The sequence below is a fragment of the Podarcis cretensis genome (genome assembly GCF_951804945.1).
Source record: "Podarcis cretensis genome assembly, chromosome: 4".
Classification (NCBI taxonomy): domain Eukaryota; kingdom Metazoa; phylum Chordata; class Lepidosauria; order Squamata; family Lacertidae; genus Podarcis; species Podarcis cretensis.
The window spans coordinates 74,216,685-74,242,388 of NC_137173.1; the positions used below are offsets into that span (position 1 = coordinate 74,216,685).

Genomic DNA, 25,704 nt, shown 5'->3' on the forward strand with positions numbered 1-25,704 from the left:
GCCGCCGCAAAAGCAAGCAACTTCTATGGTAACCGGAGCCCTTCTCGCCATTTCCTCTCTATGGCTTCCCCGCACCCGCTCTGCTCCCGAGAGGAAAGGCGAGGTATCCCTGGGAGCGGATTGGCTGGAGCTTGCCCGGCAGCTGCGACCTGATTGGGCGGAAGGGGGGACTAAGCGGTGTTTCCCTTTTAGCCCGCCCCCCTAGCCTCCATCCGGTTTGGCCAGGGATGTGGGGAGGGGGAGAGCGGACAAGGAGGAGGGCGAGGGGAGGGGGGATTAGTTGGAGCTGCGCGGGGGCCTGACAGGACAGCTGGAGCTGCGGCCGCTGCCGCCGCCAACTCCCGCGCGGAGCAGGCGAGGCTGCTGGGCAGGTGAGTGTGGGGGCTGCGGGTCCTAGGGGCGCCGCCCGGAGGCCCCCGTAGACATCCCCCGCCGTCTCCCTGGAGCCCGAAGAGCAGTAGCAGCAAGAGAGGGAGGGGCGAGCTGGGCCTCTGTGTGCATCGATAGAGGTTGGGAGGGCGGCCAGTTCACCTCCCTGTTCGGAGGCGGGGGGCGCCCTTGGGATGGAGGAGGCGGCGGGCTCTGGGCATGATTTAGGTACGTGCATGTGTGGCTTCGGTGTATTTAGAGATAACCTGCGCATGCATGCAAGCAGAGATCCCCGTTCCTCCACGCTCCCCTTGTGTCTCTCCTGACACGCGCAACATGAAATATCTGACATAAGCAACGCGTGGTGGGGGGACGGGACACGACGGACGCTTGAACATGGTGGCTCCCCATTTCGAAGGGAGCTTGGGCAGGGTCGCATAGTGGGCTCCTTTTTAAGGTGGGTGGGCTTGCGGGGAATGGATGCAAGGAGGGATTTTGCGCCTGCTTTTGAAAGGGGAGAAGGTGCAAACGGATCTGTGTGAGTGTAAGCGTATGGGGAAATATATATATATATTTATGTATATGTATATATATTTATACACACACACACACACAGACATATATGTTCTTGGCTTCCTGTTAGAGAAGAGAGAGGGGCTTTGGTGCATACTGATCCACAAACCGCCCCCTCCTCCTCTGGCCTGGTTTTATTCTTTTGTTTTCAGAGATGGCCTCAGAGCAGGCAAGCAGAAAACTGTTAAATTGTAGCCTTGCTGGTTGATGTCCAGGGTTTTAGATCATCCCCCCATATCCCCACCCTCGAAACCACACATTTTTGGTTAGTTTCTGGCTAGCAGAGAGGCAACTGGAGACAGACAGCAAAACGTGTGTTTATGATGACAGTAAGTCCTGCTTGTCATGGAAGTTCGTTGGTGTAGTTGTGAAAATAATTTGGGGGGGGGGGAGACATGGAGAGTTTTTTTCTTCGTCTTGCCGTGTTAAACTGGCTATCTCCCTTTACTACTCCTTCAACATGCTTTTTTTTCAGGGTGTGGAGGGATGAATGGTTTGGGTTGGTTGGCTTGTATAATCGTAGATCAATTATTTATTTCATGCACCAGTCACAAGTCTGAAAGATAGCAGCAGCACAGGTCTCTCATAGTGTAGCATGGTGCAATAGCGGAGGATGTTTTCGACTTCTGGTCTGGGAGGAGGCTTGTATGGTGTAAACAGCACTCTTGTAAACAGAGCACTAATGCTCTTGATTCCCTGCCTATAAATGCTTTGTATTTCATAGCTCCAGCCTGTTGTAGTGAGTCTTCTCTTTCTGTGAATAATGGTTGTTAAAGGAAGATGGAAACCATATGGTTGTGTGTGTGCAGATACAGTTATATGTAGATACTGTACTTTCATTGTTTTTAGTAACACACACACACACAAACATTTTGTGACAGGTTGTCCAGCCAGCTGAAAAGACTGATTTGAAAAGGGAAGATGTCTTCTGAATCATTTTGTTTGGCTGCTCAGACCCGGTTTGATTCCAAATGGCTGAAGACAGACTTACAGGTAGGAACTCCTCTTTAGTGTATATAATAATATGATGTGTGTCTGTGTAACTTGATACTCTCTGTTCAAATGCAATGCAATCTATTCTGCTAATAAAAAACACACAAAGCCAGGAGATTGTGTATAATTCGCTTGTTAATTTCATACTGACCTGACAATTGCACAATAGAGGTGAAATATCTTTTTGTGATATTGGAGATGTAGAATTTTGTTTACAGCTGGATTGAATTACATTTTATGTTTTCTGCTGAATGTTTCAAATGGCTAGTTCTTTCCAAAGTAGACGGTATCTTAAGGTATGCATCATAAGATTACTATAAATAGTTTTGGTGTATTGCTCACTTGATTTATATATAGAAACTCTATGCTACTCTAGACTATGGAAATCCGATGAATTGTTATAGTTAGTGGTAAGAGACTTCAACAGTCTAAACATGAGTCTTTTGAGTGATCCTCATTAGAACTGAGTAGTCTTGGATGGGCTGTGAATTTGGGTGGGATAAGAAACCTAGAATATTGCCCCACTAAAGACCCCAACTTGCTGTGCTAGTTGATATTTGGTCTTCTTAAAAATTTGAGGAAAACTGAGATGGCTAGAATGCTATGGGGATTTACACAATAAGAAAAGTCCTGCTGAATATCTGTTTTTATTTTTTTATTTGTATTGTTTCATTATACTCCATGTAACAGTCATTGGGTTGTATCCAATGCTGCTTTTGCACTCATACAGCAGATTTCCACTTGTACAGTGGGGTTTTCCCTACTCTGCTGCCCTCTGTGCACGCCCAAAATCTGCTCCAGGGGGATTGGGGAGATTCTGAGGCAGATTTGGGGGGCACGTGAGATGAGAGGAAGGGGAAGTTCTGTTGCACAAATGGAACTCTGTTCATGCATTATTGGATACAACCCTTCTTTTAGTCCTTTCCTCACCCCCATTGCATAAAATTAGAAGAGTGAGACTGGGGATTGGGCAAGTGCTTTTAAAATTTGTTGTGCTGGTGAGTTGAGCAGAACTTAAAAGTTGCATTGTGCTCCTCTATTCTATGCATTTTAAACTTTCTGAGTACAGGCTGGGTCAGTTTCTACAGCAATGGACCTCACTTTTGTTGTTGTTTAGTCATGATGGATAAATTTCCATAGTCCTTTCTACTTAGTGCTTCCATGTATCTTGGACAGGACGGGAGGAAATTTTCCTTCTGATAAAGGATGCAAGGTGTACTGTAACCTGAATGGTGTCTGAATGTGCTGTCTGTCCTGAATTCAAACTCTAGGTTTTGAATCTTAAATCAAGTTCAGTGTGACTCGCTTCAGAATGAAAGAGTTCATTGATGTCCTCTGTATTTTTGTGTTTTATAGCATCCTGATGACTTTATGGTAGCTAAAATGAGGAAGGTTTCACTTTGCTAGGCTTGTGGGATGAAGCAAATCCTTTTTCAGTGATAGAATGTTTTATAATGGGTCCTCCTTATCTCTTTTGTTTATGAAGGAAAATATTAGTGTGAGCTTGAAATTAATGAGATGTGGGAAGTTCATTCAGATTTGTTATTAGATTTCAGGTTTGTGCTTGAGATTTGTTATTAGATTTCAGGTTTTATAATAAGGTTAAAGGTCAGATGAGAGACTGTAGGTAAATGACAAATTATATCTTTTGTGTACAGAAGATCCCAAGTTCAATCTCTGGTATCTCCAGGTAGAAAGAAGGACGGAAAAGCAGGTGGCAAAAGAGATCCTGGATAAACAATTCCAGTGAAGTAGATAATACTGAGTTGGAACTGTGGGGTGTTAGGCGAGGAGTAATACCTCTAGTGGGGGACATGTTGTGCTTTTTCTGGGGTAGCTTGTCGAACTATGGTCCCCTCCCTGCACTCAGCTCTCCCCTGTAGCTCCTAGAAGCTGTCAGCATGTGACAGCAGCCACACCCTGGGAATAGCTTCAACAGACTGGCTAAACCAGGGTAGCCAATGGGTCCCAAATCCTCGGTGAGTTAGGGACTGTATGCGAAGACAGGCTCTGGCATATTGAGCGGACGAGATCAGTGGTGGTTCCAACAATCAGAAGGCGGTTTCTGCACATGCTGTAGAGGGAAGTGACGGGCAAATGAGGCTTGTCAACTTGGGAAGGTAGCCCATCTAGGAGAATGAAAACTCTGATCCTAAACCTCCTCTGCCTTCCAGGATATCTTTGGGAGAAGGTCACTTGCTCTGCTTTCCTTTGGAGTTTGAGAGGGAGAGGTCTTGTTGTCTGGGCAGCTCAGGACCTTCATACACTCTGGCCAGGCTCGTTCCCTGAGGAGGTCACTTTGGTGCAGCTAATGCAGCACTTTGACTCCACCCCTGGAGGCGCACTTCATTTATAAAGACAGATGGATGCTAACAATAACAAGTTTGACCTGTAATAAGAAAGTGTACTATGTTCCTCAAGTAAGAGAGCCTACTGCTGATATATACAGTAGTCAAGCTTACCATATGGTGAGGGCTACTTTCATGGTAGGTTTTAAACTGCAAGCATTTGGGTCTCTTAAATAAAACCCAGATAGGTCTTAAGTAGACAAATGGAGATGCAAAAAACCATTGAATGAATTAATGCATTACCGTGCAGTCTGAGACTATAGGCTTCAATCCTATAGGACTTCCTCATCGGCTTTGTGGCCTCAGAATTGCATTCACTGCCCCATTCACAACCACGAATGGGTTAGACTTTTATTTTGCTGCTTAGCTTTAAAGATCCAGTAGCATTTTCAGGTTAGAAGGGAGAATGAGGTGCATATGCCTTAATCCCCTGTAACTTGCTTCAACGTAGTCAGACAATTTTCATCAATTGTGGATGACCAGGCAAGTTGGTTAATTACCAACCTGCTGAAGATTATAAAGGACTGATAGTTGCATCATAACTTAAGGTAGGCTTGGCCATGTGTCCCTGAATAAGAATAGAGATGCCAATATATCTATTACATTAATCAGGAGAGAGGTTTATTGCCCAGCTACAGTAATTATCTGGCAGGGATGAATTTTGGACAACCAAGTCAGTGCATAGAAGCTCACAAATGATGTAGAAAATTGATTTCAAGTTGATTTGGAAGGCTAATATGGGAAGAGCCATAGGCAAATATGTTACATTTGAATGGACTGTAAACACTAATCTAAAATATTGTGCTTTTCTGTTTGATCACTTGCACTGTTTCCTGCAGAAGAAACAACATTTCTTGTTTCTCAGATGCACTAGGAAGTATAAAACCCTCAAAAAAATAAAGCTGAAGCTATTGCAATGTGGTTAAGTAATAGGGGTGAACATGCAGGGCCTCACAACAATGTATCTGTGGCATATGTGTGTTTGTTTGTTACCCAAGGGCGTTGAAATAAAACCCAGATGTTACCTTCAAAGACAGGAATCCCTGCTCTAATGGAGGTTTACTTCTTGTGTCTGTTTGTTGTTGTTTTTTGAATTTTTAATTTTTTTTGATAATTTAAAGGTGCTTGCAAGTCAGTGAAGCATGAGGCCTCTGCATGCAATTGATGGCTTGATTTCGTCCGAGGGGGACCATTTTTCAATTGACCTTTGTTGCAACCTAAGAGGTTTGCAATCTGGCTCTGAAACAATTCCCTTTCTCAGCTCAGAGAGAAAGTGAAGGACTCGCATTTCTCAAGGAAGAGAAAATGAGTCAATTCATTTGTGTATTGCTTGTGTGTGTGAGTGTGTGTGAGAAAGAGTGAGTGAGTGGGGGGGGGGAGGACATGATTGTGTGTGAGAATGGCTTGTATGAATTTTGGTTCTCCCTATTATGGATATTGTCCCCATTCACTTTGTACATTTTTTGATGGGGCGGGAAGACTTTCAATCTTTCAATTATGGGAGCCTTCATCTGCACACTGGTGGTACAGTTGAGACACGGATTTATCACCTCATTTGCTGCTTGTAAAAGTAAGCTTAGCTGCTGATAAATCTGCCATAACACATTTATTTTTAAATTCTTCATATCGCTGAGGTTAGTGGAACACCGATGACTCCTGTGGTGTAGATTGACAGCTCAGTTCTAAATTTAACTTATTTTACTATAGCCTTGTTTTTGAAATGTAACAATTCAAGATTCTAAACTTTGTATCCGTCTTGTATCACAGGCTCTAAAAATGTTAGAACATTGATGCCTAATGAGCTTATTCTCATTGTAGAAAGCTTTAATGTTCTTTGAGTATTGAGAGGCATGTAAATATCAGCTTGACTTCTAGATTCCCTCCAAGAGCAAGGTGACCAGGTAAAGCAGCTTTTGTAAATAGGAAGAGATTTGTTTCTCTTTCAGGCTAGCGGTGTGTTGCAAACAAGTGAGAAAGTGGACTGATAATTGTTGTGGATTTATTTGTTATAGTGAAAATGGCTATATCCTATACATATTTCTGACGTGTAATTTTCTTGTGTGCAGGGCAGTTGTTCCCAATTAGCTAAGTACTGCAGAGCCCTGTTTTTCAAAGCCGAGTCATGGACCCCCTACTTTTGAAATTGTTGGTATCTCTTTGGTAGTTCTTTTTATGTGGATGGTTCCACCATGCCCTCTAATATGTTCCAGTACAAAACTGGGATGTGCGTTTTTGGGTGCTGTGGTCTCACATGCGACGTGCGTCTAGCTGCAATTTCTCATGTTTTGGGGCACTGTTCTCTTGAGTGAGAGCACAGACCCCTCAAAATGGGATATCACAGACGATTGATGGATGTGTGCCATGAATCCCCTGGGTGGGTTACATAGACCTCCAGTGTAGGGCATTCTGTGTATCTCATGTTTATGTTATCCATACCATGTGATGTGATGAGTGTGCATGGGTCTGTTTTGCTACTCTGGAAATCACTGGAAGTCATTCATTGGAGTTTGTACCATCTATTTGCATAATGCAGGAAATTGCTTGCACACAGATAAAATCTGTGTAACAAAACTGCCGCATGTGGTGGCCCTCATAGGCATTTGTGTTGCAGCCTTGCCAGTAGATGAACTAGGTTGGATGTACTCGTCCAAATCGTTAGCATGCTTGAATTCTTGGTGCTATTTCAAAAAGGGAGGTGGACCTACACTGACTAGACTTGAATCTTTAAATTTCTATAGATAAATGTCTTCCCAGTCCTTTGAATTGCAAGCAGACAAATTTTAAAACAGTTGCTTTTATTGATGATTTTATGTGCCTTTTTTATTCTCTTGCTCTTTTATGGTATTGTTTGTATAATTGTTAGTCACCTTGAACACTATTTGGTGGAAAGGGTAAAAAAAATAATGTTTATGATATTGCATCTCTCCCCACCTTCCTCTAAAAGCTTGCTTTCACTCGAGATGGACTCTGTGGCCTTTGGAATGAAATGGTCAAAGATGGGGAAATCGTATACACTGGAACAGAACCCTCCCAAAATGGTGAAGCTTCTCCACGGAAAGGTGGGTTTCATTGTGTTGTGTATCTGTATAGCTCAGTAAAGACAAATGTGCCTAAATTTTTATTGAGGGTTTATTTGTAATGTTATTTATTTGTAAATGTTATTTATTTGTAATGTTATTTATTTGTAATGCTATGCCTTCCTCCTCCCTATGTTGCACTCTTTGTATGGCGGCTTTGTAATCCGTCTCTTACTTTTGGTATGCATGCCAACCATAACTTTTTAGTTTGAAGATCTTGATATTTCTAATGAATGACAACAGTGTCAATCATCTACCTACCTACCTACCTACTGGGTGCTGAGACAGACTTGAAACCCCCTTTCTGACAACAGTATAAGATTAAGACTGCAATCCTGTGCTCACTTACGTGGGAGTAAGCCCCACTGAAATAAATGGGACTTCTGCGTAAACGTGCATCAAGTTACACAGTCGGTGTCAGAGCTTTATCAACTAATGGGATTTGCAGATCAAAGTGGGTAAGATGCTGCTGAATAAAATAGAAAGTATGCTCATTTAAGTTAGTCTTATGTGAGATAAACTTTACTGAAGCATGCCCACAGTACTGCTTCATTTCTCAGATCCATACCAACATCATTGGCAAGCAAGCCTACTGAATTTTTCAGAATCTGAACTTGGCAGGCTAAGTTGTATGTCCTGAAGACTTGTCCTTCAGTTACTAATCCCTTAAATGCTTGCACTATTGTGACTCTAATGACAAATGGTATAACTATGATTTATGAGCATATTAACTCATGTGGGGTTTTTGATCAGAAATAAATCCTTTCTGGGAATGATGCTATTAACATTTTGGCAATAGAGTAGAACTGCTATTTTGCCCTTTATGTAGAGGTTAAATTAAAAAACACCTCCTTTGCCAGTAAGAAGTGCATTCCTACTTATTATCATTGTTTATCATTTCTAAACATTATAATTCCTACAAACGTCTTCAGTATTTCTGATTGTGGTAATTTTTTTCTGGGAGCTGAAGTAAAAGAATTTTCTTTCCTAGTGTCATAGATCTTTGCAGCCATACATGATATGGTAATGTCATTCTCATTGCATTCTGATTTTATGCCTATCTGCAGTTATTTATATTACTCAAGATCAAAATGATTTGCAAGTAGTCCAGTGTAATCTTCTGCCTTTGTGTTTGGGTGAAGGAGCAGATCCCCCCCCCAATGCCATATTGCAAACTACTTTTGATGGCATCCTCGGTTTCAAAACCAACTGGGTCTTGTGGTTTCTTATCCCCAAAAACCCACAATCAGTAACCAAGGTTTGTTCTCTGCTTACTGTATCAGGAAATTTTTAATGTCTGATGTGCTATAGGTTTTTTTATATATTCTGTAAGCTGCCCAGAGTGGCCATGGAAATCTAGCCAGATGGTTGGGGTATAAATACTAAAATAATAATATAATAATAATTAATTGCAGTTTTTTTGGTGCAGCTAACCATAAGTCTGGGTTGGAGCAACATGGTTTGTGACATGGTAGCAGCAAGAACAGGAGAGAAACAAATCTTTCTCATTAAACCATAGTTTGTTTTAAACTATGGTTTAGTGTGACGTGCAAACTAGGCCAATGAAGCCTCTGGTTTCTATGTAGAAGAGATCACAATGTGACCCAGTAAAACAAGAGCTATAACATCTGTGACAGTGTTTTCCTTTCTTCTCCATATAACTATAATATTAGAGTGAATCTGAGAGCGTAAGATGACCTTTTTCAATACTGTGGCTCAGAATTCTGATGCAAAAGGAATGGCTTTACAAAAATGATTTACTCAGTTGCATTTATGTTCTTTTTTTTGTTCTGTAGATGAAAGCATTGAAGGTCAGACTGGATCAAAGAAAGAAGATCAGAATGACAAAGAGAGGAAAGATGAAGAAGATGCACCATTACCTACATATAGAGCCAAATCAATCGTTGAAAGTTGGGTTTGGGGCAAGCAGCCAGGTAAGGTCTTTCTGGTTTTTTCCCAACATGGCATTTACTGTTGTATTACTGTGTTGTATGGTGCCCAATATATATTTCACGAATTGATTGTTTCTTAATAAAGTCTTCAGATTTTGTTGATAAGTTTTTACTAGACCATTTTTAAAAATCCTTTAATTTACAAACTTCTATACATGTTTATTAAAATGCTTGTGTAGCAATTTGTTTCCTTTCAGTTAAAATGCAGAAGGCAGCTAATACTGTTGGTGTTGTGCAAAGAGATTAAATCAATACAAAACAGAAAATTGACAACTGGCTGTCAATTGATGATGACAGTCTAGAGTGATAAGAGGTAGCAGAAGGGATGCAGACACTCTTTGGCCCTGACAGTTGTTTGAATAAAATTAAAGCTTCTTCTTTATTTAAGCAGACAGAAATTTGGTTGCTCTGCTCTGGGGTGTGTCAGTTATGACTTGGCTGAGATTTCTGGAAGCATTGAAGTATGTGGTCTTGTTTCCATGGTGAGATGTTTTAGGATTCTGTCTGATGGGTGAACAGGTAATCAAGGAGCTGGTATGCCTTAAGACCCTGATGTGAGCATCATCTTGAACTCTTGAGATATGGCCTGAACCAAGACCTATTGCAACAGTAAAGTCTCCAGTCATGCTTAAAACTGCCACCTAAGACAACCTGTGAAGACCCTGTTCCTAAATTATTTATTTTGCTACATGTTAAACTAGTTTACTTCTCTGTTAAAAAGCACGTTGGTTTTACTGAGTCCTAAGGGCATCAACTTTACGTGCATCTTTTATGAAAGAGACTGCTTGATAACATACTTCCTGTAAAACGGCTTCGTGTACAAGTTAGCAAGGAAAGGTGATCATTGACTTTGAAGGAGTAGTACTAGCAGCAGATTCTATTTTGTGCTCAGTTTTGTGGTGTTCGAGTAGCCCTTAATAGTAGTTGAACTGACAGTTTTGGGAAAAGCCCTTGCTACCTGATGAAATGACAAAAATGGGTTTGGGCTCAGTGTTTTACTTCTCTTCAGGATTTAATGGACAGTACAGTGGAGATAAAATTCTCAGTACATGGCCACATAGTCAGAATTGGTTTTGTTAATTAATAAAATGCAGGTTTTGTTGCTAGTGTTGCAACACAGCGGCTCATGAAGTCTTTGATTTGACAGCATAGAAGTGGGCTTTCTTTTGGCTACATAGTATTTTGGTGTCTTCCTGTTGCTAAACAAAACAAATAGTGGCAGGAAATCACTGTAAGTGCCCCATTTTAACAATGTAGTCCTATGAAGGCATTGTGAGCAATTAGCATACCAACTGTAAGGCTACCTTGAAGCAATTTTTCTGGAAGGTCCCTAGGTTGTAGCCTATATTCAATAGATTGGGGCTACTATTTCTACTACAACCAGTGGGGTCAAGTAAATGTTTTTAGAATTGGGATCCCAGTTAAAAACAGCTTATATATAAATACATGGTCACTAAGAACAAATCTGGGACGTGGGTGGCGCTGTGGTCTAAACCACAGAGCCTAGGGCTTGCCGATCGGCGGTTTGAATCCCCGCGATGGGGTGAGCTCCTGTTGCTCGGTCCCTGCTCCTGCCCACCTAGCAGTTCAAAAGCACGTCAAAGTGCAAGTAGATAAATAGGTATCGCTCTAGTGGGAAGGTAAACGGCGTTTCTCTGTGCTGTTCTGGTTAGCCAGAAGCAGCTTCGTCATGCTGGCCACATGATCCAGAAGCTGTCTGCGGACAATCGCTGGCTCCCTTGGCCTATAGAGCGAGATGAGCGCTGCAACCCCAGAGTTGTCTACGACTGGACCTAAAGGTCAGGGGTACCTTTACCTTTTAAAAACAAATTTATGAATTAAACTGCATTTTCCAAATTAAATTATTTTATTATTTTATCTTGCCCAGGAATAGGATACATAGTGGTTTTTTTTTAAAAAAGAAATTACTAATCTGATGTCAGAGGTAGGTATGACTAAATGATTCTAGTATGACAAAGCACATCAATTAAAGTAGTCAATACAAATACATTATGTTAAAGTGAAATTATCTGATTCTCATCATTGCCATTTAAAATTCCAAACTCACTTGCTACTACCAATACAGTGGCTATTTATGTAATTTTTTGTGCTCTGCTGCTAGGAAATGGGCATGTTGTACTCTGGGCTTTAGCTAGGTTGTAGGGCCAGTCTCACTTCGCTGGGAAGAGGGCCAGATTTTGTATCCTGACAGTAACAAGTGAGATGCTCCTCCATATTGCTAGAGCAACTGGTCGATGCTTCTTCAAGCCAAAATAACCAGGGCTACAACAACGTAATGTAGAGGTTTGGTAGAGGCTGAGATCAACTTTTAAAAAAGCAACAACTGCAGAAGGTCCTGCTCCCAGGTACCCCACGTTATGTCTAGTTGCATCCTGTGGTAGACAAGAAATCAATTATGTAGAACCTTAAAAAAATTTTTTTTTTACATAATCTCAATAACCTGACAAAAATAAATATAAAACAGTATTCAAATAATTGGAGATTGTAGTCTATCTCTTGTATGCGTAAGCATGAATTAAGAGTTCCAGATGGAGTCATACTGTGTGGGTGGCTCTCTGTTGTTGTCTCTTGCTGACATAGGTGATGAAATTGTACCAGACGGGCATATATTTATCCAATTTGGTTGGACCATTAACCTGCTTCAGTTACATCAGCTGTTCTGCTGGTGGTTGTGTAGAACCTATTCTGACATATAAAAAATGACATATTTAGTAATTTTTCATCTCATATCTTTGGTTGTTTGCTAGGTTGTTGTTGTTGTTTTTTTTTTTGCAACTAACTGAAAATAAATTGCATTGCTTTTCTTTTGCTGTTCACTTTTGAAGGGCTGGAATGTTTGAGCTTGGCATCCTATGTGTACCACACAGGAACTTTGAGCCGGCAATTATTAGGTTTCAGTGGTGTGGACCAGTCCATTTTCTTCACTTCCTAAAACAAATGTGGAGGCTGCTTCACTTGTGATGTTTATGCAGCTCTGCTTTGAAAATATTGGATGGAATTCACCATAGCATCATAAGGAGATTGTTCTGTCAGTGGAAGCATATCTGCATGCCCGGTTTTTAGTGATCTCCCCTTTATTCCCCTTGTATACTGTTCTGGAGGTTGCCCCGACCCTCCAGATGGGATTTGGGGGGAGGCACCTTTCAATCCCATGACTACAAGTAAATTGTTTTCAGTGAGGGCAACCAAAGGTTGCTAACTTGGTTGCAAAGTGTCTGTACTCATTGCATAGTCCCCAGTTGACTGAAGTGAAAGGCATGTGCAGAGTGCCAGCTGAATCGAGCTGTTGAGTAACAATAGTATGTAACACTTGGTGTCTATAATATGCCAGGTGATGCTCACTACATTGAATTGACCTGCATTTGAATTCTCAGACAGGTTATAGTCTAAGGCAGTGTTCTTCAATCTTGAGTACCCAGGTGTTGGATCACAACTCCCATCATGCCTGACTATTGTCTAAGTTGGCTGGGCATGATGGGAGTTGTAAAACTGAGCAACTTCTGTGGACCCAAGGTTGACCAACACAAGTCTAAGACTTTTGCCTGGGTTTTAATGCAGTGATAGTTCTCCATGCTGGAGTGATATGCCTTCTTTAGCTAAGAAACATGCTTCTCTTTGATGGTCTTTAGTGACCTGGAAAATGTTTGTTAATACTTTGGGTAGGGTCTACCTGATTTGTCATACTTTGAGTAGACCTTTGGAAATCAATGGGATTGCATTAATCTATTGATTTCAATTGGTCTACACTGAATATGACTTAGTAGGATGCAACCTCTTGTAAATAGTTCCTAAAATCATGAGAGTAGAGACTGGCGTTTGCAGCTATGTTTTTAATACATACTGCAAATGGTTAGGTTTTTAAATTTTTTTTTGAGGGGGCAAGGCGAGTCAATGCTGATACAGCTGGGCTGCTTGCAGTAGATTTGGAGCAACCCAGGCCTGCTGCTGATACCGGACAGGAATCAACTGTTACGAAACACTGACATGCAGAAGGCCATGTGCTGCACTCTGTTCCCTTGAGATTCTGTTTACAAAATAAAGTCTGCCGATGCTCTGGCTACAGCAACAAATAAGCTGGCTCTGTTCTTTCATGCAGTCATACAGTTAAATTTCACTGGATGTTTTGAAATGTCCCTTATAAAGGATTTGCATCAGTTTTAATGTTTACTATGTTTACTATGCTAAATTCAAGGAAAATCTCCTGTTCGTCCTGATCTGGTTTCAGTGTGGATGCCTCACACCTTATCTTGTACTTTCCATTAAGCTCAGTCATGTGTCTTGGAATCCAGGAATCTGGTTTACAGCACATTGCAGTCCGTGTGACTGCTAATAATTCTGAGTATACAATTCTGGTTTCGTTTTTGGGGCAACGGTTGTAAAAAGACAGCCTATACCTAAACACAGCAGTGGAAAGGACAAATTGAAAGTGAGTTGAGCAGAAAAATGCTGTTGCAAGGGGTTCCTTTCATAAATTGATGTTGAATAGTTTGTTTATTTCACAAGATAGGAAATATCAGCAGCATTGCCTAAGTCTTGGGTGCTGAACAATGAGATAAAAATCCTTTAGTCACTTGACAAATTTGGGTAGAGAACTCAATCAGCATGACTGGAAATTCCCCCTGGAAACATAATTTGTGTAATCTGAAGATCTATATTTAAAGTTACAAGTGAAGCAGTTTTAATTGTTCGACGAGCCATTTTTAGCTTCAGATGAATCATGTAACTGTTCTAGACTAATATTTTGAGGTGTGGAGTTTTTCCAAAATATGGATCAGTTGGTCAGGATTAACTAAAATGATGCTTATTGTTTTTCCGATAGCAAGTGCTTCTGGGGTCAAACTAAATGAAACAGAAGCTCCTGTCTCTCTTTAATTTTTTTCTTAAGAACTGGGGTGGTTCTTCCAAGACAACAATGCCCATTTACACCACAAAGAACTCATAATCCACCTACTTTCAGCAGCCAGAAACACCATAACCAGACACTGGAGAGACCTGTCAGGAGTAAGCATGGACCAATGGTACCAAATAGTATGGGAAACAGCCCTACTAGAAAAATTAACTAATAAACTGAAACTGACACGGGGACAAACAGAAGAAGACACCTTCACCCCGGTATGGCTCCCCTTTATCACATACACAGCCCAACAGGACAATGACAATAATCCACCAACAGCATACAAATCAATATGGCTAACCTGATCCAAAACACCCACCCACCTCACTCACACACGAAAACAATCACCACAGCCAATCACAAACAAACAATCACATCCTAGGCCAACCCCAACCTCTCTCACCACCAAAGGAACACAAGTGAACAACATAAGCACGCTGACACCAAACTACATACATTAAACATAATAGAAACACCGCTACCCAACCCCACCCCCATCCATCTCCCCTCCCTCCACCCCGCCTTTCTTTTTTTTTTCTTTTTTCTTTCTTTTTTCTTCTCCCCCTAATGCCTCAACAAATGAAATGGATTTGTAAAAATGTTACATGGGGGGGGGGAATACGAGGCATTACACTTACACTGTAAAACAAGAAAACCCTTAATAAAATATTAAAAAAAAAAAAGAACCGGGGTGGTGGTGGGAGAACTGGCCTTCATATATAAATGATGAGTCCCCCCTGGTTTCTTTTCCGTAACGTCTTCAGATTTAAACTTAAATTATGAATATGTTTGTGTAGTCTACAATCTTGGGCTCTGTTCTGCAGCTTTTTAGAGTTGCCTTTTAAGTAACAGAGAACTTAAGATAATTAACATCAGCATATAAAATGCAAGTAATGCTTATTGTCCCCACATAAGCAATGTCTTTTAGTGTCTGCCAGTGATAAAAAAAACCTGCTGTGGTTTTTTTAGAGTGCTTGAATGCTGGAGGAGATGGTCACATACAGAAATCATAAGTGAAATGAGAAAGGTCTAGTTTTAAGGATTTACTGTGTGTGTCATTGCTGAATTGAAATTGATCAGTCATTCAGTATCTACGCTGAAGAGCACCTGGGAATTGATATAAATGCCATTTGGACCTATTTTTGTTTCGAATTATACCGCTTGAAGTAGGGCCAACTTTGCTGTTACAGCTTGCTATAGTGCAAAGATTTGAAATGGCAGCAGCCTTGATGGTAAAATTGCACTCACTCATCATGTGTTGGCATCCTGGCCGGCTGTATGCCCTCTTGTCCCTCCTTCTCGAAGAGTAGCTCATATATCCCATTCAGGGCAGTCGGGCAATGGCAGAGAAAATATAAACGTGAACACACTAAACAACTGCTTGGAAGTGGTGAACAGCTTTCCTTTAGCAACGCCTTTAAAAGAACAAGCAAATTTTCTCAGAGGTGGCCAAGTCGCAGCATGGGTGCTACAAGATACAAGGCAAGTAGATGCTTATGGGACACCTTGAGAGCAGATGGCAAGTCCTTGCTTGCTGTGGCAGGGAATCAGGCCCATATTTCTGCCTACCCAGCCAATGCTACTTGGCTCAATTACTCTGAGGTGGGAGAGGGGGCACATATGTACTGCAGCTTGCTTGTAAGTGGCCCAGTCTCATTCCTTGCCTTGCTCAAATGATTAATGTTCTAGTTAAATTAGTAAGAACCTCTATGGCACGTCTTTCGCAAACCACCTTTACTGGATTTGAAGTACCTGAACGCTGCAGATCAACAAACCGTAATAGATTGGGGAAAGCATAAAAATGATAATCAAACAAAACAAATTGCTTTTGTTCTTGTGTAGTGGTTTTTCTGGTACTTTGAGCCTGCCAGATATCCTTATATCTTGAATGGATTGCTTGTCACTAATGGGGAGCAGACCTCTAGTGTGTTTGGTGTCCATAGGAGCTATTAAAATACACCTCTTAATTTGTCTAGATGGGGAAAAAATTAGCTAATATGAAAGGCAGTTACTATACCTGACTCATCCTGGCGTTCAGTACCTACGATTAAGATTAGTTGGGGAGTGCATGTCAAGTACGTCATGCAACATCTACTCACATATTTCCAAATATACATGGAGTCCTATTGAAACTTTCTCTTGAGATGTGTGTAATCCTTTTTTATAAGGAGTGAGTAGTATTAATGAAGGCAGATACTGAAGCTAAGCAGGTTTGCATCTGGACAGTGCCTGAATGAAAAATGTCCCATAACTTCCTGTGCTACACCTTGCTGGAAGAAATGTAGGATATAAATGAAAACAATGAAGTATGTGCCCTTTCAGAATTTTGGCTGTATATTGTACTGCATTGTACATCAAATGTGAAAAATTGCTGTTCCTAAAATGGAGGGTGTATTATTTCTTTCCCTGGCCATCAAACAGTTGTATGCATCATGCCGAATGTTTCAGATGAGTAATATAGTTCTTCTGTTTCTTCTAGATGCGAATGAGCTGAAAGAGTGCCTTTATGTACTTGTAAAGGAGCAGCAAGCTCTAGCCAAGAAAACAGCCACCACCACACTCTCTGCTCTGAAGCTGAAACAGAGGCTTGCTATCTTAGAGCGCTATTTTATTGCATTAAATAGGACTGTTCTTCAGGAGAATGTCAAGGTTAAGTGGAAGAGCAGCAATATTCCCCTGCCTGCAGTGGACAAGAAAAGGTAGTGTCTTTCTCAAAGAAATCTCTTCCCCTTGTAGTACTGCCTGCCTTTTCCCCTTCGCTTATTGGTTACTATATCGCTACAGTTTTGGTTCCTCAGTGTGGGGAAATACCAGCTGCTTATAATCTTTATTTTTGTATAGACAAAAACATTAATGCATTATGCAGCTGTTGAAGCCAAATTGGTTGCAGAGTGGTAGAGCGGCAGTTTCCTAGCCGTATACCAAAGATGTTAGTGCACTGTTTGGATATTTTGGGGTAGTCAGGATTGATTTCTGGGTCTTAACATTTTGAAGAACATTTGTATAGATGCTTAGTTGAAGCAAGAGGTACGCTATTCTCTAATCATCTTTTTGTTGGTTACAGTCCCAGACCTGTAGGCAAAGGTGTAGAAGGTCTTGCCCGGGTAGGATCCAGAGCTGCCCTTTCATTTGCTTTTGCATTCCTTCGGAGAGCTTGGAGATCAGGTATTGTTGGAAGATGCTGTATATCTTATTAGGCTGGTAAACATTTTGCCATCTAACTGTTGTGTTGCATTTAGGTATTTTTCAGGGCTATCTATATCTGTCTGTCGGACTGTCTGTCTGTCTGTCATCTGCTCAGAGTAATTTCCATTGTGTTTAATCAGATTTACCCCCAGTTAAGTTCATTCTCATTAGCAGACCCCGAACAATGACTACTTGAGAAGTTGTGCACACTCATGGTTTGGGCAGTGGTGGAGCTTCATGCTCCGGCACAGGTGGTGGAGAGCAGGCAGGGCTGGGGCGTGTCCTGGGGGCGGGGTGCCCAGCGCAGGCGAGGGGGCAGCCGCGATGGCACCCTACTGGGATCACACTGCTGGGGGCGGTGCGCACTCCTCTTCCTCTGCCAGTGGGTTTGGGGACATCTCTCAAGTTGCAGAATGAGTGTAGGAACAGAAGAAGCGGACTTAAAATTGAGTCAGACCAGTGATCCATCTAGCTCAGTGTTGTCTAGCAGCAGCTTTCCAGGGTTTCAGATGGGGTTATCTCCCAGCCCAGCCCACACATGCTGGCAATTGAACCTGGGACCTTATGCATGCGGAGTAGAAGCTCTACCATTGAGCTACAGTTCTGCTTTGACAAGCACAAGCCTTGCATATGCAGAACTGGTTACTTTGGCTCCTTAGCCTTTTTTGCAAAGTGGTTTGTGGGTGAGCTTCATTCTCTCAGCTTCCCGGAAAGAAGGCTTCTATTACTTCTATTTTATAGATGCAGGGTTATATCAATGATGTGGCAATTCAATTTATGGTCTGGATTTCCACCGTGTATGTGTAGATCAGTTGTGAGGGATTGCCATTAACCTGAATTGCACTGTACTACAAAACACCCTAACATGGCTAATGTTGTTAGGTGAGGATGCAGATCTTTGCAGTGAACTGCTACAAGAATCCCTTGATGCCCTACGAGCATTGCCAGAAGCATCCCTCTTTGATGAAGGAACCGTATCATCTGTATGGCTGGAAGTTGTGGAACGAGCAACCAAATTTCTAAGGTCTGTTGTAACTGGGTAAGTCTTTCTCTAAAGAGTGCTTGAACTTTTTTTTTAAAGCCGCATTCAAGGTTTCATACTGAACAATAGTTCCTGTGTTCTTTTCTTGAAAACCTAGATAGAGTTGGTTAGTGCATCTGTCAGCCTAGAAAGCTCAGTTGGTTTGAGCATGATGCTGATAACTCCAAGGTTGCAGGTTCAATCCCTGTATGGGGCTGGTGCATGCATTGCAGGGGGTTGGACTAGATGATCCTCAGGGTCCCTTCCAACTCTACAATTCTATGATCTCTATGACCTATAAGGAAACTAGAGTTAAGCATTTGGGCATCACTTTTTTAATGTCTTGAAATGGCAATATGGTGAATATGAACTCTGGCTTATACTTATTTCTTTTTAAAATGGCGTACCCTTGGCTTATTCATAGAATACACACACACACACACACACACACACATATATATATGCAGGTCAGTGTGGAGTAATAGCCTTGCTGCATTTAAAGTTTGCATATAAAGAAATTAGTAATGGAGGAATGAAAAAAAACCCTGCCTTACACCAAATCAGACCTTTAATCCATCTGATTCAGTATTGCCTACACTGACTGGCAGTGGCTGCCCTGGGTTTTGAAGAAGGGTATTTCCTTTTGGTTCCTGATGAATGCCAGGATTGAACCTGGGTCCTGCTGCATGTGCTCCATTGCCTGAGCTATGGCCCTTTCTCTAAACTGGGGAAGAATAAAATCAGCGAAGTCGCTTAATTATGTTGTGAAAGGTGTCTTCTGTCAAAGTAGGGAATGCAAACTGGTTTTTTACTTTCATATATCAGAATATTTGCCTTTTAAATTTTTCCACTTTTAAATTAGGGACATCCATGGAGCTCCAGGGACAAAAGGATCTGGAAACATTCCGTTGCAAGACCAGCACTTAGCACTTGCTATTCTACTAGAATTGGCTGTCCAGAGAGGCACACTAAGGTGAGTAATGCAAGTATTTCATCAGTTCAAAATCTGTTCATAAGTTACATCAACACTACAGTTTTGATTTCATCATTGTTAAAATTTGGTAGCAGTGGGGAGTTCTTCGTGAAATATGAGCAAAGTGAAAATGGTAGCAATGTGAGGTTTCTTCTACAACATTTCCAACTTTGGTCATTTCCCCCCCTCTCAGCCAAATGTTGTCTGCTGTCATGCTATTGCTCCAACTCTGGGACAGTGGTACCCGGGAAACGGATAATGAGCGATCAGCGCAGGGAACCAGTGCCCCCCTCCTTCCTTTGCTGCAAAGGTTTCAGAGCATCATTTGCAATAAAGAGATCAGCAATACCGAAGAAGAGCTTCAGGTATGTACCTTTATGATGAGTTCATTTAGCCTGTGAGTCTGCACGCCCAGAGCCGTGCAACGTGGAACAATTTTTAATTGATGTTAAGGGAACATATTTATGTAGCTTTCCTTTACGGGGATCGAACCTGCAGCCTTGGCGTTATTAGCACTGCACTCTAGCCAACTGAGCTATTCAGCTGACTTTTCATTGTTTTGCTTTAGATGCTGTCCTACCCGTTGAGTCCAAACGAAAACTTCTTAAGGTATCTAATATTGCCACAGGACAATGAGCTGGCCATTGATTTAAGGCAAACGGCAGTTGTGATTATGGCTCACTTAGACCGCCTGGCTACTCCCTGTATGCCTCCACAGTGCAGTTCTCCAACATCACATAAGGTAACTTGCATATGCTTTCTACTAACAGCTTTCTGTGGATAAAGTTAACTGGTAAATTAAAACTTAACAAATCTGATTTGGGATCTCAAGAGGCGCTTATGCTCATGCAAGGGGCTCAGTTTAGCCCAGAGACATTTTTTACTTTGAGCATCTGGCTTCTGCTACCAGAACCTGCTTTTGTAGTTTCCAAATCAGTTTGTCACACAGCATAGAGAGCTCCTTGAATTTCTTGTTCTGCTGCTGACCGTTCTGCATTGGAGGATCTCATAGTTTTCTGGAGAAGGTTGAGGGACTAGAGTGGATGAGGGGTGGCATTGCAAAGGCTTAGAGGTGCTGAAATATGGGTTGAATCTCTGCCTGCTTCCCTTCCAAATCCTAATAGATAGACAAAGCAATCAAATATGGCCCCTTGTAACTTAACTTTATCGGGACGCGGGTGGCGCTGTGGGTTAAACCACAGAGCCTAGGACTTGCCGATCAGAAAGTCGGCGGTTTGAATCCCTGTGACAGGGTGAGCTCCCGTTGCTCGGTCCCTGCTCCTGCCAACCTAGCAGTTTGAAAGCATGTCAAAGTGCAAGTAGATAAATAGGTACCACTCCGGTGGGAAGGTAAACGGCGTTTCCGTGCGCTGCTCTGGTTCACCAGAAGCGGCTTAGTCATGCTGGCCACATGACCTGGAAGCTGTATGCCGGCTCCCTCGGCCAATAAAGCGAGATGAGCACCGCAGCCCCAGAGTTGGTCACGACTGGACCTAATGGTCAGGGGTCCCTTTACCTTTACCTTAACTTAACTTTGTCAGCCACTGACATCAAGTTTTGAAATGTGCATACCAATTTCCAGAGAGGAAAATACTATTGTGAAGTACATTTAAAGCAATTAAATTGAAATAACACAATGCAAGTACTTTAAACCATTTTTCTGTTGTTCCAAACCTTTCACCACCTTTAAAAAACAAAACCATATTTACTTACATTCTCCATTTTCTTTAAGTAGCTTTGAGTCCATAAATCTGGAGCCAATTGAAAAATTAGTTGAAGCACTGTAATTTCTAGAGATTCTAAGTTTAGACAGATGTTTGATAAAAGTTCTTAAATTATGACTTGCTTTCCAGGGCTCTTTGCAAGAGGTTATTGCGTGGGGTTTAATAGGATGGAAATATTATGCCAACGTGAGTGGTCCAATTCAGTGCGAAGGACTTGCCAATCTTGGAGTAATGCAAGTTGCTTGCGCAGAAAAGCGCTTCTTAATCTTATCTAGAAATGGACGTGTTTACACACAAGCATACAATAGTGATACACTGGTAGGTGACTTCTGATTACTTCCTAATTTATTTATTTTTAAATAACTTGTAGCTATTGAAATAATGTTCTTGTTGCAGGTATGATGGAGCTCATGATAGCAAAATCTCCTTTTTTCACTTTGCCTGGCAATGTTTTTAAAGAAACTCCATTGTTTCATTTCTGGTGTTAATGAATACTACCCTGAACTGTTTCCTGGACACAGCTTACTGTATCATTTCTGCCTTTGTAATTGAGTATATGAAATGCCTTTTGCAAAGCTGATTTTGATCAGTGGATGTGTTTTCTTCCTTCCTTCCAAGCTTGACATGATGTGGAAGAAATGTACATTATTACTAATACCATTATTATTACTATTATTTATTTATTCCCTTCATGCATCTCCAGTCTCCCCATTTGTAAAAAAGCAGCTGTGGGAACTCCCAATAGGGGAGGGAAGGAGGTCTGACCTTCCCCTTCACTTTCCAGTTATGTAAACCCTCCTGCTGTTGCCAGTACTCTACGCTTAGCTATGGGAAGGATCAAAGATGCAATACAGCGGTGCCTTGCAAGACGAAAAGAATCCGTTCCGCGAGGCTCTTCGTCTAGCGCTTTTTTCGTCTTGCAAAGCAAGCCCATTAGCGGCTTAGCGGATTAGCGCTATTAGCGGCTTTTAGTGGCTTAGCGGATAAGCGGCTTAGCGGCTTAGAAAAAGGGGGGGAAAGGGGGGAAAAGTCGGAAAAACTCGCAAGACATTTTCGTCTTGCGAAGCAAGCCCATAGGGAAATTCGTCTTGCGAAGTGCCTCCAAAACGGAAAACCCTTTCGTCTAGCGGGTTTTCCGTCTTGCGAGGCGTTCGTCTTGCGGGGCACCACTGTATTATACATACCTGTCTTCTCATTAGTGGTGAATAGCAGGCGTGAAATAAGGAAAGCAGTTTTTTTAAAAAACTGAACAAACAGTATTCCCCAGTGGTGCAGTCCTGATCCAGTTTGAGGCTTGGGTTCATGGATTTCCCATGTAGTTTGGATCTTAAGGTTCCTAAATATAATAGTTTCTCAGAACGTTCAGCTATTGAAACTTCTCACCTTATTAATTCAATTGAAACCTATTTTCTAAAAAAACAAAACACCAAAAAAGATATGACCTATAACTTCTTTGTATAAAGTTTCTTAATTCTCGTCTGTTTGCTTCCATTTCTCTGTAAGTCATAACATGTATGCATGTTTTGTTGTTGTTGAACTTCGTAGGGACCTCAGCTGGTGCAGAGTCTTGCTTCTAGAAACATTGTCAAGATTGCCGCACATTCAGACGGCCACCACTACCTTGCCCTGGCAGCAAGTGGTGAAGTTTTCTCTTGGGGGTGTGGAGATGGTGGGCGACTCGGCCATGGAGACACTGTGTAAGTATCCTAGAATAATGGTGACTTATATGCATAATGAAATAAAATAGAGTAGGATATTTGTTCTGCTTCTGCTGTGAATTGGGTGGCGTTCCTTTTAAAACTTCGTTTTACTTGGGTTCCCCTCCCCCATCACCCCTTTCCCCGTGTCTTTTCTGTATTGAGCATGCTAAATTGCAGCTGTCTCTTTCTTTTGTGGTTCTGATGCATATTGATCTACAGTAGACCCACCAGGAAGCCTTCATTCCGAATGGTCCAATAATCCAGTAGCTATCAAATTTCTATTTTCTTTGTAGAGAAGAGGTAACAGTCTGGAAGACAGCCAGCCAGACAGAGAGTGAATGTGTGTTTGTGTGTGTATGACTAAGTGATTTTGATGGCTCAGTTGATATTTCAGTTTGATAGTTCTGCATTCTTGGGTTGTTCTGATACCACCTTTGACTTCCTTCCTTCCTTCCTTCCTTCCTTCCTTCCTTCCTTCCTTCCTTCATATTTGTTAATTATATTTCTATTCTGCCTTTTCTCCATGAAGCTCAAAGCAGTGTACATGGGGTCCTCCACCCATTTATTTTCATATCAACTCTGTGAGGTATTTCAGGTTGAGACTGAGTGACTGGCCCAAGATTGAGTAGGAATTTGAATTTGGTCTCCTCACTCTAAAACCTGCTCCCTTCTCTGCACACTGTGTTTCACCTCAGGAGTCTTCAGTCAATTGTCTTTTTCTGTTACATCCAATCCATGAAATGATGCTTCCTGGGTTTGGAACAAGCTAGAATCCTTGCCTGTTCTGAACCCAGGTACTATAGTTTCTTGGTTCAGACATAATGGGAAACTATGTTTAACTGAAATCTTCTGGAGTTAAACGTCTCATGCTAAGGAAGTAAAAGACACTCCCTATGCAAGCATAAGACTTGTTTATGTCTTAGCTTCTAAAGCCAAAATAGGGTCATTGGCTCATTTGTCTGGGCATCTCAGTGGCCTGGTTCAAATGTCACTGTAAATTGGGGGTGGGTTGATTTTTCTGTACCTGGCACTTGTGTACATAATATATATTGCCTTCTTACAAGAATGACTTTCAGTGCTTTCCTGGTCCCCCCCCCCCTTCCCCACAGACCTTTAGAAGAACCGAAGATGATTTCTGCTTTGTCTGGGAAGCAGGCTGGAAAGCATGTTGTACACATTGCCTGTGGAAGTACCTATAGCGCTGCCATCACAGCTGAAGGAGAGTTGTACACGTGGGGGCGAGGAAACTATGGCAGACTAGGTCATGGTATGTGCTCTTCTTTCTTTAAATTGTTTAAGTTGTGAAGTCCCAAGGTTTAAACCTGTCTTGGTGTATAACTAGCACAGAAGCATCTAATTTTTATTTTGTTCCAAAGGCTCCAGTGAAGACCAGACGATCCCAATGTTGGTTACTGGGCTGAAAGGACTGAAAGTCATTGATGTCTCTTGTGGGAGTGGCGATGCTCAGACTCTGGCTGTGACTGAAAATGGTTAGTGGAACAACCAATAACATCCTTAGCCTTGCCAGCTTTTAGTAACACGTGGGATATTTAGGAAGCCGTGTGTCTCTTTCCTGTTTCCATTTGGATTTGTGTGCTAGCTTGAACTGTGTGCCCAACTGTTAATAAAATTGTTAGCCAAATATGCACAATGGGTGCCAGATTAATTATCTCTATTCTCAGAATATTGTAAAGCCAGGTGTGCAGGATTAATTTCTAGCTGTCCATCTGGGTAGATTATTTCTGTTTTTTATTCCCCCCCGCCTGGTATGTTTATTTTGTTACGGCTCATGGTCTAAAGATACAAAGCTGTTGCTACGTCTAATGCAATCTACTTTTCCAGGTCAGGTGTGGTCTTGGGGCGACGGAGATTATGGGAAGCTGGGAAGAGGCGGCAGTGATGGTTGCAAAACTCCAAAACTGATAGAAAAACTTCAAGATTTGGACGTTGTCAAAGTTCGCTGCGGGAGCCAGTTTTCCGTTGCACTTACGAAAGACGGGCAGGTCTACTCTTGGGGAAAGGGTGACAATCAGAGGCTTGGGCATGGAACAGAGGAACACGTACGATATCCCAAACTGCTTGAAGGTTTGCAAGGTAGGTGAAGAGGCAACTACCAGCCGTGTTAACTAGAATATTGTAATTTTGAGAAAACGATGAGGTTAGCGCCCATTCTGTGCAAATTGGTGGGGAAAATATTTTTAATATTTGAACCTTTGTCTCCCAGATCCTAGTCCTGTGCTTGAAGCACTACACCACATTGTCTTGTGGGCTTCTTGCTGGTATTTGATTGGCTTCTGTGAGAACGGAATGCTGGACTAGGTAGGCTTTTGACCTGATGGAGAAGGGCTGCCCTTATGTTAACTTTATTTTTTAAAAAGGGAGACACTTGGAAATTTTGGTTATTGGTGCAACAAACACCACCACCCCTTGCTGATTTCTTGTTTTGTAGACATTGCTAAAGAGAGAGCTCTCCTCTTCTAGCCAGGCTTTCAGATATGGCTGCAACACTGATCTTTCTCATCTGTATGTGTGTTTCCCTCCCTCCCCCCCAACCAGGAAAAAAAGTAATTGATGTAGCAGCTGGATCCACCCACTGTTTAGCACTCACAGAAGACAGTGAAGTATATAGCTGGGGAAGCAATGATCAGTGCCAGCATTTTGATACCCTGAGGATCACTAAACCTGAGCCTACTGCTCTTCCTGGACTAGATTCCAAGCACATTGTTGGCATCGCTTGTGGGCCAGCCCAGGTAGGCTTCAATTTTACTGTTTTTTATATATCTTTAGATATATTAAAATATATATAAAAAATAAAAATATCTTTAGATATTCCCGTTAGAGTGGGAATCTTTGATTATGGAAGTCCCTTTTGT

The 25,704-nt window shown here is 41.8% G+C and overlaps 1 protein-coding gene across 4 annotated transcripts in view; it reads left to right on the forward strand.

Annotated features, from left to right (window-relative positions):
• The first annotated feature begins 245 nt into the window (after positions 1-245).
• The window catches only part of HERC2 (HECT and RLD domain containing E3 ubiquitin protein ligase 2), a 108,520-nt gene continuing 83,061 nt past the window's right edge, over positions 246-25,704 (forward strand). For 3 of the 4 annotated variants that reach the window (XM_079972354.1, XM_079972351.1, XM_079972353.1), the window contains exons 1-16: positions 246-371; positions 1,824-1,935; positions 7,228-7,342; positions 9,157-9,294; positions 16,707-16,926; positions 17,292-17,392; positions 18,296-18,452; positions 19,297-19,407; positions 19,601-19,772; positions 19,976-20,149; positions 21,261-21,449; positions 22,677-22,828; positions 23,941-24,098; positions 24,208-24,321; positions 24,674-24,925; positions 25,388-25,581. In XM_079972354.1, coding sequence (XP_079828480.1) covers positions 1,864-1,935; positions 7,228-7,342; positions 9,157-9,294; positions 16,707-16,926; positions 17,292-17,392; positions 18,296-18,452; positions 19,297-19,407; positions 19,601-19,772; positions 19,976-20,149; positions 21,261-21,449; positions 22,677-22,828; positions 23,941-24,098; positions 24,208-24,321; positions 24,674-24,925; positions 25,388-25,581 — 2,319 coding nt within the window. In that variant the 5' untranslated portion in view covers positions 246-371; positions 1,824-1,863. The remainder of the gene's footprint in view (positions 372-1,823; positions 1,936-7,227; positions 7,343-9,156; positions 9,295-16,706; positions 16,927-17,291; positions 17,393-18,295; positions 18,453-19,296; positions 19,408-19,600; positions 19,773-19,975; positions 20,150-21,260; positions 21,450-22,676; positions 22,829-23,940; positions 24,099-24,207; positions 24,322-24,673; positions 24,926-25,387; positions 25,582-25,704) is intronic. The other variant, XM_079972352.1, reaches the window with a different exon arrangement.